At 37.1% G+C, this 13,710-nt stretch overlaps 3 protein-coding genes across 3 annotated transcripts; 1 reads left to right on the top strand and 2 right to left on the bottom strand.

Annotated features, from left to right (window-relative positions):
- Nucleotides 1–310: 310 nt before the first annotated feature.
- On the top strand, nucleotides 311–7,842 carry LOC103432613 (putative GTP diphosphokinase RSH1, chloroplastic). The gene is made up of 24 exons (XM_008370810.4): nucleotides 311–716; nucleotides 1,031–1,221; nucleotides 1,719–1,898; nucleotides 2,009–2,074; nucleotides 2,172–2,264; nucleotides 2,348–2,479; nucleotides 2,611–2,712; nucleotides 2,795–2,872; nucleotides 2,954–3,025; nucleotides 3,453–3,560; nucleotides 3,730–3,827; nucleotides 4,170–4,230; nucleotides 4,339–4,401; nucleotides 4,500–4,556; nucleotides 4,649–4,750; nucleotides 4,890–5,048; nucleotides 5,169–5,300; nucleotides 5,402–5,488; nucleotides 5,589–5,660; nucleotides 5,885–5,971; nucleotides 6,062–6,518; nucleotides 7,079–7,140; nucleotides 7,227–7,295; nucleotides 7,408–7,842. The coding sequence occupies exons 1-24, from the start codon at nucleotides 692–694 to the stop codon at nucleotides 7,510–7,512; spliced, it is 2,658 nt and encodes an 885-aa protein (XP_008369032.3). The 5' UTR covers nucleotides 311–691; the 3' UTR covers nucleotides 7,513–7,842.
- Nucleotides 7,843–8,384: 542 nt separating this feature from the next.
- LOC103432675 (protein SEED AND ROOT HAIR PROTECTIVE PROTEIN-like) lies at nucleotides 8,385–9,377 on the bottom strand. The gene is made up of 2 exons (XM_008370879.4): nucleotides 9,020–9,377; nucleotides 8,385–8,922 (listed from the first exon to the last, which is right to left on the bottom strand). Exons 1-2 carry the CDS (start codon nucleotides 9,246–9,248, stop codon nucleotides 8,576–8,578), a joined length of 576 nt encoding a protein of 191 aa, XP_008369101.3. The 5' UTR covers nucleotides 9,249–9,377; the 3' UTR covers nucleotides 8,385–8,575.
- Nucleotides 9,378–10,880: 1,503 nt separating this feature from the next.
- Nucleotides 10,881–12,115, bottom strand: LOC103432614 (protein SEED AND ROOT HAIR PROTECTIVE PROTEIN-like). The gene is made up of 2 exons (XM_008370811.4): nucleotides 11,781–12,115; nucleotides 10,881–11,492 (listed from the first exon to the last, which is right to left on the bottom strand). Exons 1-2 carry the CDS (start codon nucleotides 12,046–12,048, stop codon nucleotides 11,155–11,157), a joined length of 606 nt encoding a protein of 201 aa, XP_008369033.3. The 5' UTR covers nucleotides 12,049–12,115; the 3' UTR covers nucleotides 10,881–11,154.
- Nucleotides 12,116–13,710: the final 1,595 nt, after the last annotated feature.

A 13,710-nucleotide genomic window follows, 5' to 3' on the forward strand; every position in this document is an offset into this window, starting at 1 on the left:
CTCACACGAATCACAAGTCCAAATCTCCCTCTTCCTCACTTGAATAATCTAAATTTCTCAATCCATCGATTTCGAAATGCGAGATCCGAAGATAATAGAAATTCAAGTTTTCCTATACTTGGGGAAGGAATAGTAAACCTACAAAAGTCAAAGGGTATTAAAACGTGGAATGACCTTTTAATACAGACAAAAACCGGACTTTTCTCCTATGTGTCCATCATGTTGCCATGCTGGCTTAAAAGTCCAAATCTATTCCCTCCGCACACTATAAATCCCGTCTCAAAATAAAAATAATAATAAAAAAAACTCAAAAAATATCTTTATCGAACGAACGGCATTTGTGTGGCCTTGGCTAAAGATCCTCGCTATCCCTCCCTCTCTCTCTCCTCCCCCTCCGCTCTCTCCCTCTCTAAATTATCTGTTGGCCAAATTCTTGGTTTCAGTCCGTCGCTAATTTGTCCGAGACGAACGTTTTGGGGGCACCGCGTACGGCGCTCCGATTCAACGGAACCTCCCCGATTCTCAGCTGCACAGCCACCGTCTCTGTCTTATTAAACGCGCGCTCTCGATTTTCTGGTGGCCTTAATCAGCTGCTGCCAATCCACTTTCTTCATATTCTGCGTGGCGTGCTTCGTCTGGTGTCGTTTAAATGCTCTGTTCGGTTCAATGAGATTGCTCTCTTCCGTTGCAAATGTCTTCCGCTCCTTCTATGTCAGGTGTGTATCTCTGCTCTGCTACTTCGCTGCTAGCTTAGAAAATGTAGGACACTGATGAACTTTCGAATTTTTATTTGTTAATTTAGACTTGGTTTAAGAAAAACCTAGTTAGCTTAGCTTAACTCAGTGTACGGACACTGCCATGGCGGTCTCACCTTCGTTGAGGAAATTCGATTCACTATTTCCACTGGTTTTGATTTGCAAGAACGGGAACTTGAAATTCTTGAATTTTTGTTTCTTCTGGTTTTCTGAGCATCCAAACAGATAATTAGGGAATCTGATTAACTTTTGATTTTGTGTGTCAATTGCTGTAGTTTCTTTAGAATGCGTGAATGTGTGTAAGCTATCGAAAGGGGACGGAAGTGGGAGAAATGACTGTAGCGTGTTCTCTTGTGCGTGGAAAGCTCCAAGAGTCTTGACGGGGTTTCTTGCGAGCACGGCTCATCATCCTCAATGTTCGTGGTTGCCAGATGCACGAAATGGAAGAAGGAACCGGACTAATCATGTAAGTTCTTTGTGTAATGTGGATTTGCTCTCTGCCACCGATTGAAACCCAAGTTCCTTGATTAGATGTCTTAATTTTGGGTGCAAGTTTACTACTTGTTGGCCAGCCTAGCTATTAGGCAGCACTCAAGTTTATCATGTCTCGAAGTAGATAAATTGGTGCAGCATATCTATGTAGGGATCATAATAAGCGTACCTTCGCAAAGTGGTTAAATTTGTTTTTAAACATCTATTGGGTTTGGGGAATAGGGGGGTAAGAGTACATTTTGTTTGTGAAAGAATGAAGGAAAGAAACAATTTAAGCATGGAGCTGTGATTTAGGAGCAAAATTGTTACTTGGTATAGGTGCTTGCTAGTTTTCTTTTCAAAAACCTTACTTTATGCAATTCTCTTTAAAAAATTTAACTGTCTTCACTAGATGTTAGTGGTCTGTTGCCCAAGCAATTATCTTGCATGGTTATTAATCATAGAACCTGTTCTCTATTGTACTCTCTACAGAGATATCAGTCCTCTAGCGTAGGAGGTTGGAATTCTGCTGAAGCTTCAGATTTTGTAGTTCTTGGAAGACTGCTTAAATCAGGTTTTCTTTGTGTTGGTGGTAAGAGATGGCATCTGCGATGTTCTTCATCTTTGTCTTCAGCTGTCTTGGATGATATTTCTTCTGAAACATTGTGGGAGGTAAGGTTTTGTTATTGCCCAAATATGCATCAACGAAAATAATAGTTATTATCATACAAACAGGGAAATTTAATGTTTAAATTACGTTGTCTGTAATCTGATTGTTGCAGGATCTTAAGCCGTCTATCTCATACCTCTCACCCAAAGAACTGGAACTTGTCCATAATGCTCTTAAGGTTAGATATAACCCTAACAACAAAGTTTAGTTCTTGTCTTCAAAATCCTTTGTATCGAATTGGTGAACATATATAACACTAGTTTTTGGTTATATAGCTGGCTTTTGACGCACATGATGGTCAGAAAAGGCGCAGTGGAGAGCCTTTCATCATTCATCCAGTTGAAGTTGCACGAATTTTAGGAGAACTCGTGAGTCTTGCAACATTAAAAATAGCCTGTATTTTAATTTTAATCACAACATTGAATTGATGTGACATTATCCGTTGTTCTAGGAGTTGGATTGGGAATCCATTGCTTCTGGATTACTACATGATACAGTCGAGGATACCAATGTTGTTACTTTCGAAAGGATAGAGGAGGAGTTTGGCGCTACTGTTCGCCATATTGTAGAAGGAGAAACTAAGGTTCTGTTCCTTTATGTGTCTAGTAATAATAACAATTGTGTTTTTTTTTATGTTTTAAATAGCTTCTGTAATGTTTCACAAACCTCCTAAGTAATTGGGCATGCACTATTTCAATGTATCCTTGTGTTTAGGTGTCAAAGCTGGGAAAATTGAAGTGCAAGAGTGAAGAGGATTCTGTACAAGATGTAAAAGCAGATGACCTTCGCCAGATGCTTCTAGCCATGACAGAGGAGGTAGATCTATTTCTTATCGTTCTTTCAAATTTTATGTGTTATAATTGAAACCATTTAGAAACTAAAATACTTGTTGCCCCAGGTCCGAGTTATCATCGTCAAATTAGCTGACAGACTCCATAACATGCGTACCCTTTCACACATGCCACCGCATAAGCAGGTGTTGTGTTGTCTTTTTAAAGTATATTGATATTTGTATTTAGCTGGTGCCTGATATGGTTTGATATTTTGTTGTGTCCAGTCAAGCATTGCACAGGAGACATTGCAGGTCTTTGCTCCTCTAGCAAAGTTGCTTGGGATGTACCAAATCAAGGTATACCATTTTTTTTACTTTCGTTTACAATTTTATTCCCCGTTTATGCTTTTCTATTATCAATATTCCAGTTCTGCAACTGCCAACTGCTGATTTCACCATTGGAACCTAGATTATCATCTCGTGTAGCATAAACCTGTGGACCTGGTTTGTGATCGCTTGTAGCTTAAATAAGTAGTTATTGATAACTAGTCATCAAACTCTAAAGTTTGAATATTTAGAGTTGTGACTTAAAGTTCTGTCCTTAAAATATAGTTTATGCAATACAAGTTTCTTGTCTTGAAGTGAGGTGAGGGTTTCACAACTGAATTTCAAGTTTATGAGTACTGATATGATTATAATGATAAAGTGTTCTATCTTATTTCATTTTCATATATGATGCTTCTGTTAATTTGTATTCTGAATGCCCGCATATTCCATCTTGCAGTCGGAACTTGAAAACCTTTCCTTCATGTACACAAATGCTGAAGATTATGCTAAGATCAAGAGAAGAGTTGCAGGCCTCTACAAAGAGCATGAGAAAGAACTTGTGGAGGTAATGCATTAATTTGTTGAACAACAGGGTCTACGTAATGCTCAGGGGACATTGTTGATTATATGGTTATTGTTTTGGCATGCAAATATAGTAGAGGCTCTCAGTTTTAATTTCTCAACACTGTGTTATTGGTGATGTTTGCTCATCAAACCTTAGTTATTTGTGCTAGGCAAACAAAATTTTGTTGAAGAGGATTCAGGATGATGAGTTCTTAGAACTTATGGAGGTGAAAACTGAAGTTCGTGCCGTGTGTAAGGAACCATACAGGTCAGATCATAAGTCCTACCACCATTTTCTCCTTCTTTTTTTGTGGCCTGTTTTGTATTTTCTAAACTCATTACAAGCATGATTCTCTTTGACTTTATTATATGATTTAAGTACTGCTGTGTTATCTGGTACATGAAATACAAGGACATTGTCCAAAGAGATCTTAAAGTGGCATGGAACATGACCTATCACTCTTGTAATCCTTGTAATGAGATGTTACATTCAAGCTTAGAGTGTCATTCTTTGTCGGAGAATTTATCATTCTGCTTCATATTTCAGCAGCCAGTTTCTTGAGGACTATTTTTGGGTCTAAAATAGACTGTTCTTGATTTTTGCTTGCAGTATCTACAAGGCCGCGCTCAAATGTAAAAGTTCAATTAACGAGATCAATCAAATTGCACAGGTTTGTTCTGATATTTCCTTCAGCTAACTTGAAACTTTTGTTGAGGACATTTCAGGATAATTATTCATATTTCTTCATTGAGTTATAGCTTATGTTCGTTATTACCAGCTTCGAATTATAATCAAACCAAAGCCATCCCTTGGAGCTGGACCTTTGTGCACCCCACAACAGGTATATCCTTGCTCATGCCAAGATAGGGAATTCTTTACTTACTTTGTAGTCTGTACTTAGTATGTCGTTGAGCTTTCCTTCTATTGTTATCTCATCAGATCTGCTACCATGTTCTTGGGCTGGTTCATGGAATCTGGACCCCTATTCCTCGGATGGTGAGTATGTCTTCAATTACTCTTACAAGATTCAATTTAAGCAGTATAAGTTATTTGTGAATTTAAAAATTCGTGTTTATCTGTTCTGACAGATGAAAGACTATATTGCCACCCCAAAACCTAATGGCTATCAGAGTCTCCATACAACTGTAATTCCTTTCTTGTATGAAAGCATGTTGCGGCTAGAAGTGCAGGTACAATCACATCATTTTTTAGCATGCTCATATTTTCTCAAAGTTTATAATAAGGTTTTTACAGAGTTGAATTCTCTCCTGCATGATTGTTAGGTTTTTAGGAGGTATTCATTACATCACTTGCTTTCTGTTTTGGCAGATAAGAACAGAAGAGATGGATCTGATAGCTCAGAGAGGAATTGCTTCTCATTATAGTGGGAGAGGATTTGTTACTGTTTTAATTGGGCGTAGTCTCCCTAATGGTAGAAGTTCAAGAGGGAAGACTGTTTGCCTTAACAATGCAAACATTGCGCTCAGGGTATTGTACCTGTGTGCATTTGTGATTTATGATTTGTTATAAGTCCTCTTTGTCGGGATTTCATGGTAAACTCCTTTCATGTCTACTAATCTCATGAATGAAGTCTCTTGTTTCTTCCAGATTGGCTGGCTCAATGCAATTAGAGAATGGCAAGAAGAATTTGTTGGCAACATGAGCTCTAGAGAATTTGTTGAAACTATCACTAGAGATCTATTAGGTAGTCGTGTGTTTGTGTTTACTCCCAGGGGAGAGGTAAGAAATTGGATTGCTTCATGACTGAGATTGTTAACATAAATTTTCACACACCAATAATTTTGCTTCATTGTATTGATAGATATCGTTACAATATGCAGATAAAAAATCTTCCTAAAGGAGCAACTGTTATTGACTATGCATACATGATACACACTGAAATTGGCAACAAAATGGTAGCAGCAAAGGTAATTTGCTTACATTTGACCGATTTTATATTATTTTTTTATTTTACATTTGTGGCTTCATGTATGGAATTAAAACTAGGATGACTTTTTTTTGGTGCAGGTCAATGGAAATCTTGTTTCTCCTATGCATGTACTTGTAAATGCAGAAGTTGTGGAGATAATCACTTATAACGTCAGTATTTGTCCACCATCATCTTGTATTTCCTTTCTTTAAATGTGTACAATAAAATGTACAAAATCTTAACAAACACACCAGCACACGCATTACATAGTAAAATTCTAATAGCTTGCTCATTTATATGGACATGTAGAGGAGTTTATATGACATGTTCAGCATTCTGTTATCTTATGCTTGTACATTTAGGGATCATAATTTTCTTTTTCTTGTTTCTCCAGTCACTTACCGGAAAATCAGCTTTTCAGAGGCACAAACAGTGGTTGCAACATGCAAAAACACGTAGTGCCAGGCACAAAATTATGAAAGTATGTTTTGTCGGTTGGATGATGATTTATTTTTGTTTGTCCTATTACTTCTGCCTTGCTCTAATGATAAACATTTCATTGTGATTGTAGTTCTTAAGGGAGCAAGCAGCCCTGTCTGTTGCTGAAATAACAGCCGATAAAGTAAATGACTTCATTGCTGATTCTGAAGAAGAGATTGAAGCAGAAGAGCTCCCAAGTACCTTCAAAGGATACAAACCTATATGGGAAAAAATGATGGGGAATGTTGTAGAAGTTTCATTGCCAGAACGAAGTTCTATAGATCCGTTTCAAATCACAAATGGAAGCGCCTTGGCTCCCAAGGTGAATGGGAAGCACAACAAGAATGTTCAGCATGTAAGTTTAAAGGCTGCGGGGGAGTCCTTGTCGCAAGGGAATGGCATTGCCAAAATGTTGCAAGCTAACATTCCAATGTGCAAGGAAGCCTTGCCCAGTTTAGAAAGTTGGCAGGCCAGCAAGGTTGCATCGTGGCATAGTATTGAAGGGCACTCCATACAATGGTTCTGTGTGGTTTGTGTTGATCGAAAAGGTTAGCTTTTTTTACTAAACCATTGATAGATTCCCTTTAGAGGTCGCACTTGGTGCGTTGGCAAGTGCCTTCGCCCATAAGCGGTAGGTCTCGGGTTCGAGACTTGGGAGCAGCCTCTCCATAAATGGGGGTAAGGCTAGCCGACATTCACCTCTCCCAGACCCTGCGTAAAGCGGGAGCCTTGTGCACTGGGTGCGACCTTTTTTTTATTGATAGATTCCCTTTGTTCTACCTTCAAGGTTAAAAACAGTAGTGACGCATTTGCTGCTAGTTGAGATCCAACTTGTGCAAGTCAGCACTCAGTGGGCACTTCTGATTATTTTTCTTTCTTGAGAAGATCAGTGGAGATATCTTGTTTACTACCCTAAACTCTTTTCAACCTACTTGATTTACTTTAGTAATGATTTACAAGGATTCCCGGGACAAATTTTTTTCTTCTAATTTACCTTCATAGATTGAGTCAATCAGTACCATGTGGTCTTATTAGTTTCAGTTGATGGATGTAGACGTCGTCTGCATATCACTCTAGACCTGTTTTAACTTTAAAACAATAATTTCAGGTATGATGGCTGAGGTTACTACAGCATTGGCAGCTGCAGGCATTACAATTTGTTCTTGTGTGGTGAGTGGTTGGAGCTGGCAGTTATTTGCTTTTTATGTTGATGCACTCTCTTTTATTTCTGTAACACCTCTACCATCAATGACCAGGCTGAGATTGACGGGGAAAGGGGAATGGCGGTCATGTTATTTCACGTCGAAGGAAATGTGGAAAGTTTGGTAATATCTCTGACGTCCATCTCTGAACCCTGTATTTTTATCCCATGGTGATTCTTTTTGTGCTAACATGAGAATTTTTCTCCCCTCTCCCTTCGCCCCTCGCCCCTCTCAGGTTATTGCATGCTCAAGCATCGATATAATTCTAGGCGTATTGGGATGGTCTACGGGTTGCAGCGTACCTAGCTCAATGGATAATCTGCAATATCTTGAATGCTGAGCCATTCATGGAGCCACCAACGCTCAATCCGCTCAGCCGTTGCTGGCGTGGTTATCAAGTTTTGCCTAAAGAAATCTGAAATTCCGTCATGTTTTAGAGTTTTGTTGGAGACTCTTGGCCAAATAAGCCGGCAACATAAGAACGAGGGAGGTCTAAATTCAGGGCGGTGTATATAGGAAAGGGTGTGAATACGTAGGCTTAGTGTAATACACTTTGTAAAGAAAATTGTGAGGAGAGAGGACAATGAGAAAAGCTATACACAGCGACAGAGGGTTGTACCAAATTTGCTATTCATATTCTTTTGTATAATTTGTAGTTGAAAGGGAACTACTCCTCCGGCTCTCTCATAAAACTCACGGGAGAAATTTTACTCTCAAGCAGTGTACGACGACATTTTAGGAGTGTCAATAATAGCTTCGACAATATGCTGGATTAATTTAGGATTGCTTGAATGGTAGAGTACAAATTAAGCTTGTCACATTTGTTTATGAAATGCTAATTAACTCTAGGCTTTTTAGGTAAAATAATCTCTAAGATTGGTAAAACTTCTCACTTTGGTCTCTGACAATAAAAGTTGATAAAGGTGATCCTTGAGTTTATCGAGCGTAAATAATTTTGGTCCTTTTGTAAAAAATTTATCAATATTCTCATTAAATTGTCATGTGTACGACCACATGACTAACATTTTAAGGTTATTTTAGTCAAACCAACCCCTCCACTTGACGAGGATTTGATAGATTTTTTACGGAATGACCAAACTAATTTACGGTGGACAAACTTAAGGATCACTTCTATTGATTTTCAATGTCAACAACCAAAGTGAGAGTTATGCCACTGTTATGGACCATTGTGACTAAAAACTCTTAAAACTCTAGCAACCAGAAAAATTAAAACTGATCAATTACAAAGTAAATCATTTGCCTCCCCACATCTTCTCACATCATTTTTCTCTCTTTGCACGCCTCTGATTATTCTGATCTTTGAATTGAATAAACTAAAAAATAATCGACGGACAAAATTCATTTCTCATTATTATCACTCAAATCGTCGAAAGTAGTCTTATTTAGTAGCCATTATTAGGGACTGAGCTCTGGGTTTGTGGTGATGATGTGAAAGTAAAAGGCCCAACAGTATATAGCTTGATGTTCTTGTCATGGAGGAGGCGATATGAAGCTAGCACAGCACCACTGATTCCGCTGTTCGAGTCCGTCGGAATGTTGCAAGTCTCCGACGAAGAGAGTTCAAGAAAGGCTTTGCACTTAGTGAGCTGCTTCTTGTTTTCAATCTCAGAAGGACTTATTGTTGCAAAGAAATAACCCTTTGCGTCAGTTGCATCACCTAAGATGGTGACTGGTGAAGTTTCCAACCCATATTGGTCTACAGCCTCGCACGTTATCCTGGCTGCCGCTCCTGAAATATTAATTGAATGATATTAAGGTTAGAAACTAAGACCGAGCACAAAACTATATTATAAACTACTCTAATTTACAGAGAGAACCAAACTTGCCTTCGAGTGGAAGGACTTCATGGCCGGATTTGCAATAAACAAGGCCTTGAATGCCCAAAATGGCATTGGTTGATAGTAGGTTGTTCTGTTTTTCTGGTTTGGGCTTCTCATACTGATCAGGATTTGTGTTGCCGTAGCCGCCCGCACCAGCCGCGGAAGCCGTCACTGCCACCAGTACCAAGACTAGCAAAAAGGTTGCATGCAAGAAATGGTGATAAAAAACCGCCATTGCGAAGCTTATTTTTTTCCTTCTCGTTTTGGCAAAATTGTAAAGAAATTATATTGAAGTATGCTTAAATTAGAGAGATGGATGGAAAATGAAACCATGTTCTTTTTATAGAGAGGGATAAATCTGTTATTTTTTGTGACATAAAATATATGAATTACAGGAACCAACTTGGTTGCACGACATATAGATATGAGCAACGTGACTGCCAAACTGCAAATTCTTTCTCCACGTCCTTAATTTTTTTATGCAATGTCTCTTGAGGTTATTTTTTATAGTTATTTGGCATCGAAATCAGATTTTGTTTAGATAATGTCTCAAATGATTAGGATTTGGGATATAAAAAAAATCAGACCAACCAGTTGACCTGTCTGCATGCAATCACGAACCTCCCATCGATTGTAGAAAACATTTATGATTCTAAACGCTAGTTTGGAATTAGTTTTAACTAAAAACTTTTTTTTTTAATTTTTTTTAGGTTTCAAAAACACTTGAAACGTTTTTTTTAAGATTTACTTATATTTTTATTAAGAATTGGTTCAAAAAACGTTTTCAAATATTTTAAAAACACTTTCAATTTTCAAGCGAGCCCTGAATGCATAACTAAAAATAGTACCTAGTTGAAAGCAAACAAAACACAAAAAACTAATCATCGTCAAGATTGCAGAGATACAAATTAACGGCTCATTATTTATCACATTTACATTATCTCAAACTTGCATTTTATTACTTGGACAGCGTGACAAGTATTGGTGTTTTATCAGAAAAAGTAATTGTGCAAATTCTTATTATCGAATTCTTATATTCTTTAACAATCAAGATTCAAATATTGTCCATAAATTTGACGTACAAAATTCGAAGGTTTATTAGTTATATATCGAAGAAGGATCGAAAAGTAGAGGTGCAACTCGATTCGGGTTAAAACAGATACCCCAAATCTAACTCAGTTTTAAGCTCTAATGGTAGGGTTAGAAAGGAAGCTATAAACCTGGCCGAACTTGAACAACCCAACCATTTTTGGAATAGGGTTGGGTTGAGTTGAGTCATTGTCCGCTCGAAGCAACTCGAATATGAATTTCACTATATGTGAAGTAGACTATTTACATTCGTTCTTTGTAAAGGACCAATTAGTATCAAGAATGTTAGATATTTATATTAAGAACGTGTTGGAGAATAGAGTCACATCGGACAGATAACAAAATATAATTAATACAACTTATATATATATGAGATATCTCACCTTTAACATCACCGATGCATTTTATGATAAAACTCACACCTAGCGATAAGTGGTTAAGTAGAGACAATATCAGTTATATTAGTGGTGGACTTGCATAGATCTACAATGTTTATTAGAATGTATGTTGATTTGTATTAATAATTGATAACACGTCGTTAAATTTTACCCTTGACATGTTATCTAGCTACCAATGTTGTCGCTAAATTTTGTTGTTGACATGTTATCTAGCTACAAATGTTATTGACACCATATCGACATTCTGTTTTTGAATAAACACGGACATCTGTAAAGAGAAGAAGTGGCATATACATCACACATGCGTTTTAAAACAACTCTATATATTCTTCAACAACATTCCTCTAGTTAGAAATCTGGAAACTCAAAAGTAGTAGATCTTATGAAATAATAAAGATATTATTGCAATAGCAAAACAAATGGAAAAACATTGCATATGGTCCTCTAATAGAGCAAAGCGCAGCTAATTACAAATAATCCCAAATGGTAGAGCACAAAACCTCTTGACATTAATAATGAAATTAATCAAGCAAAACCAACAACAATGAAGAATCAAAATTCCAGCTCCAAATTAGTAAATGGAGAAAATAAATAAAATCAGGCATAACTATAGCGTGATGGCTGACTGGTCAGGACCCGAGTATTATCCTTTAATTAATAGCCACCATTAGGAACTGGTTTAGGTTTTGAGCTGCAGAAGAAAGGCCCAACAGAGTACAGCTTGATGTTCTTGGCACTGAGGGTACGATAAGAAGAAAGCAGATAACCAGTAATTCCTTGGTTAACGTCAGTAGGGACTTTGCAGGTCTCCAATGGAGAATAATCGAGAAACGCCTTGCACTCTGTGAGCTTCCACTTGTCTCCAAGCTGCGACGGCGACAACGTTGAGATGAAGTAACCCTTTGCATCAGTTGCACCACTCAATATGGAGAAAGGAGCAGTCTCGTAACCTTGTTCATCCTCAGCCAAACATGTAATCCTTACCACAGCTCCTACGTTCCAACCCAATAAAACATTGATTAATTAAAAAAATTTATAAACTAGTTGTAAGCCTGTAAATATGTTCAAACTCATGATATTACGCTAGGTCGTGACATATCAACCATGTCCTCCACCTATACTATAACACATGGATTACACGTGAGAGTGCAAACATACCACAATGTAAACCCTAAATTTTGAAAGTTACGTTAAGAGATTCTTCATGATACATAATGTGCCCTTGATTGTCTAAGAACGTAAGATGCATGAAGATGATTTAACATTGAATTAGAGACTACCTTTAATTGGGAAGCTTTGAAGGCCTGATCTGCACAAAACCAGCCCCTGAATATCAATGGTCTGAGGTTTTAGCTTTGTATATACTTCTGGTTTTGGTTTTCCGACATTCGGTAATTTTGGCATATCAACCTTTGGAAGTTTTGGATGCTCATCAACCTTTGGCTTAGGCGCACCGGAGCTATAATCTGTAGCAGAGGCAATGGCTAGCAATGAGAAGAGAAGCATGGAGGAGGAGGTGGCAAAGAGGAAACGGGAGGTGAGAGCCATTGTTTGTCACTCTTGTTGTAAACAATGTATGCACAAGGTGAACTAAAATTGGATGCTTTGTGAGTTGAAGAGTCACTACCGTATCCTTATATAGCAATGGCTTCAAGTGTTTTATTTTTCTTTACTATTTTTAGAATTGTTGGCAGATCAGAATGGTTCAAGTTTTTGATATCCAGAGTCTGATTAATTAATATTGTGTTCGAGAGAGTTTACATGGAAGCACGTTGGTAAAGATAAATATCATAGGTTTGGGGTCAAACACTTCAATTTTTCTTCAAATAATCCGAACTACTCAATATAATCCAAACTACTCAGTAGCACAGAAAATTAACAATCAAGATTAAATTGTGAAAATAATATTTTTGTTTACTTGTCAATCTAATTGATTTAAAGTCCAAATTTTTGGTGAAAAATGTGCTTACTTAGTACTACGGTCTAGTGATATTCCTCTTCAATTGTAAGTGAGAGGCCTTAGGTTCGATTCTCGTCAAAAACGAATTTGAACCATATTATTGCTAGCCCATCGTGAGACTTATGCTACTCCCCTACCCCCTTAATATAAATAATATTGTTTGTTCCAAAAAAAAAAAAAAAGTCCGAATTTTTTATGACTTACTCCAAACACTTATGTTCAATCGATCATATCGTATATAATTAAGCATATTGTAGGCCTAGCACTGCTGCTTTGTAAACACATATCTCCGAAGTGTTTTGCATGAATTAAAAATGCTTTAGGCGTTACAAAAATGTTTTAGGATGGATTTCGTAGAAATTCATAGAAACTATTAAAAATCGTGAGTACTAGCTCACAATTTTTGGTGAAAAATGTGACTATTAGTTTTGCGAAATTTTTTCTGTATGTCACTAAGAATACTTGTGTTCCTGTTTTGGAAAATAAGTTCATTTTTCCACTTGCAAATAATGTATCTTCATCATAGAAATTTCATGATTGAAACCACTCAATTTTCTTAGTCTTCATTTGAAGATCAACCTTACAAAAAGTCATTCAAACCGGAGTTCGTTTAATCATCTAAATATATCAAATAAATAGACAATTCATCATGAATATATTATTTGGCACCTACATCATTGATTTATTCAATACATTTAGATGACTGACCGAACTCTTATTCGAATTATTTTCCATAAAGATGATCTTCACACAATTAAATTTCCTCGACATTAAGAAATATGGTGCAAGTCATTTGAAAGCGCTTATCATTATTGAGTCATATAATTAGGTATTTTTTTATTGAAACTTAAGCCGAAAAATAAAAAAAAGCTAAAAAAATGTACTGGTGAGTCTCACTGAGATGTCTCCAAAATGATCTGAAAGTAAATTTTAGGGTAAAAGACTGTTTACTACCGTCATGTTTCGTGGTTTTCAACATTTAGTACATCATGTTTTTTTCGTCTCAGAGTCATACCTTCTTCTTCTTCCTCCGAATCTGCCCAGATTCAGTTTTTTTTTTTTTTTTTTTCTTCCTCCTTCTTCTCCTTCTTCCTTCCCCTTCTTCGTTCTTCTTCTTCTTCCTCCGAATTTGGGGGAAGATGAAAGTGTTTTTTTTTTTTTTTTTTTTTGAGGAAGAAGAAGAAGAAGAAGGAGGAAGAAGGGGAAGGAAGAGGAGAAGGAGGAAGAAAAAATTGCAGTCGGAGGAAGAA

Source organism: Malus domestica, chromosome 03 (assembly GCF_042453785.1).
Source record: "Malus domestica chromosome 03, GDT2T_hap1".
NCBI classification, from domain to species: Eukaryota; Viridiplantae; Streptophyta; class Magnoliopsida; order Rosales; family Rosaceae; genus Malus; species Malus domestica.

Bases quoted from the DNA above. Each gene is read 5' to 3' on its own strand.
- LOC103432613 (XM_008370810.4), top strand. From the start codon at position 692: ATGTCTTCCGCTCCTTCTATGTCAG. The intron at 4,751-4,889 runs GTACAATCACAT...CTGTTTTGGCAG, and splicing joins TGTTGCGGCTAGAAGTGCAG to ATAAGAACAGAAGAGATGGA. The intron at 5,049-5,168 runs GTATTGTACCTG...TGTTTCTTCCAG, and splicing joins ATGCAAACATTGCGCTCAGG to ATTGGCTGGCTCAATGCAAT.
- LOC103432675 (XM_008370879.4), bottom strand. From the start codon at position 9,248: ATGGCGGTTTTTTATCACCATTTCTTGCATGCAACCTTTTTGCTAGTC. The intron at 8,923-9,019 runs GCAAGTTTGGTT...TTAATATTTCAG, and splicing joins TGAAGTCCTTCCACTCGAAG to GAGCGGCAGCCAGGATAACG.
- LOC103432614 (XM_008370811.4), bottom strand. From the start codon at position 12,048: ATGGCTCTCACCTCCCGTTTCCTCTTTGCCACCTCCTCCTCCATGCTT. The intron at 11,493-11,780 runs GTAGTCTCTAAT...GTTGGAACGTAG, and splicing joins TCAAAGCTTCCCAATTAAAG to GAGCTGTGGTAAGGATTACA.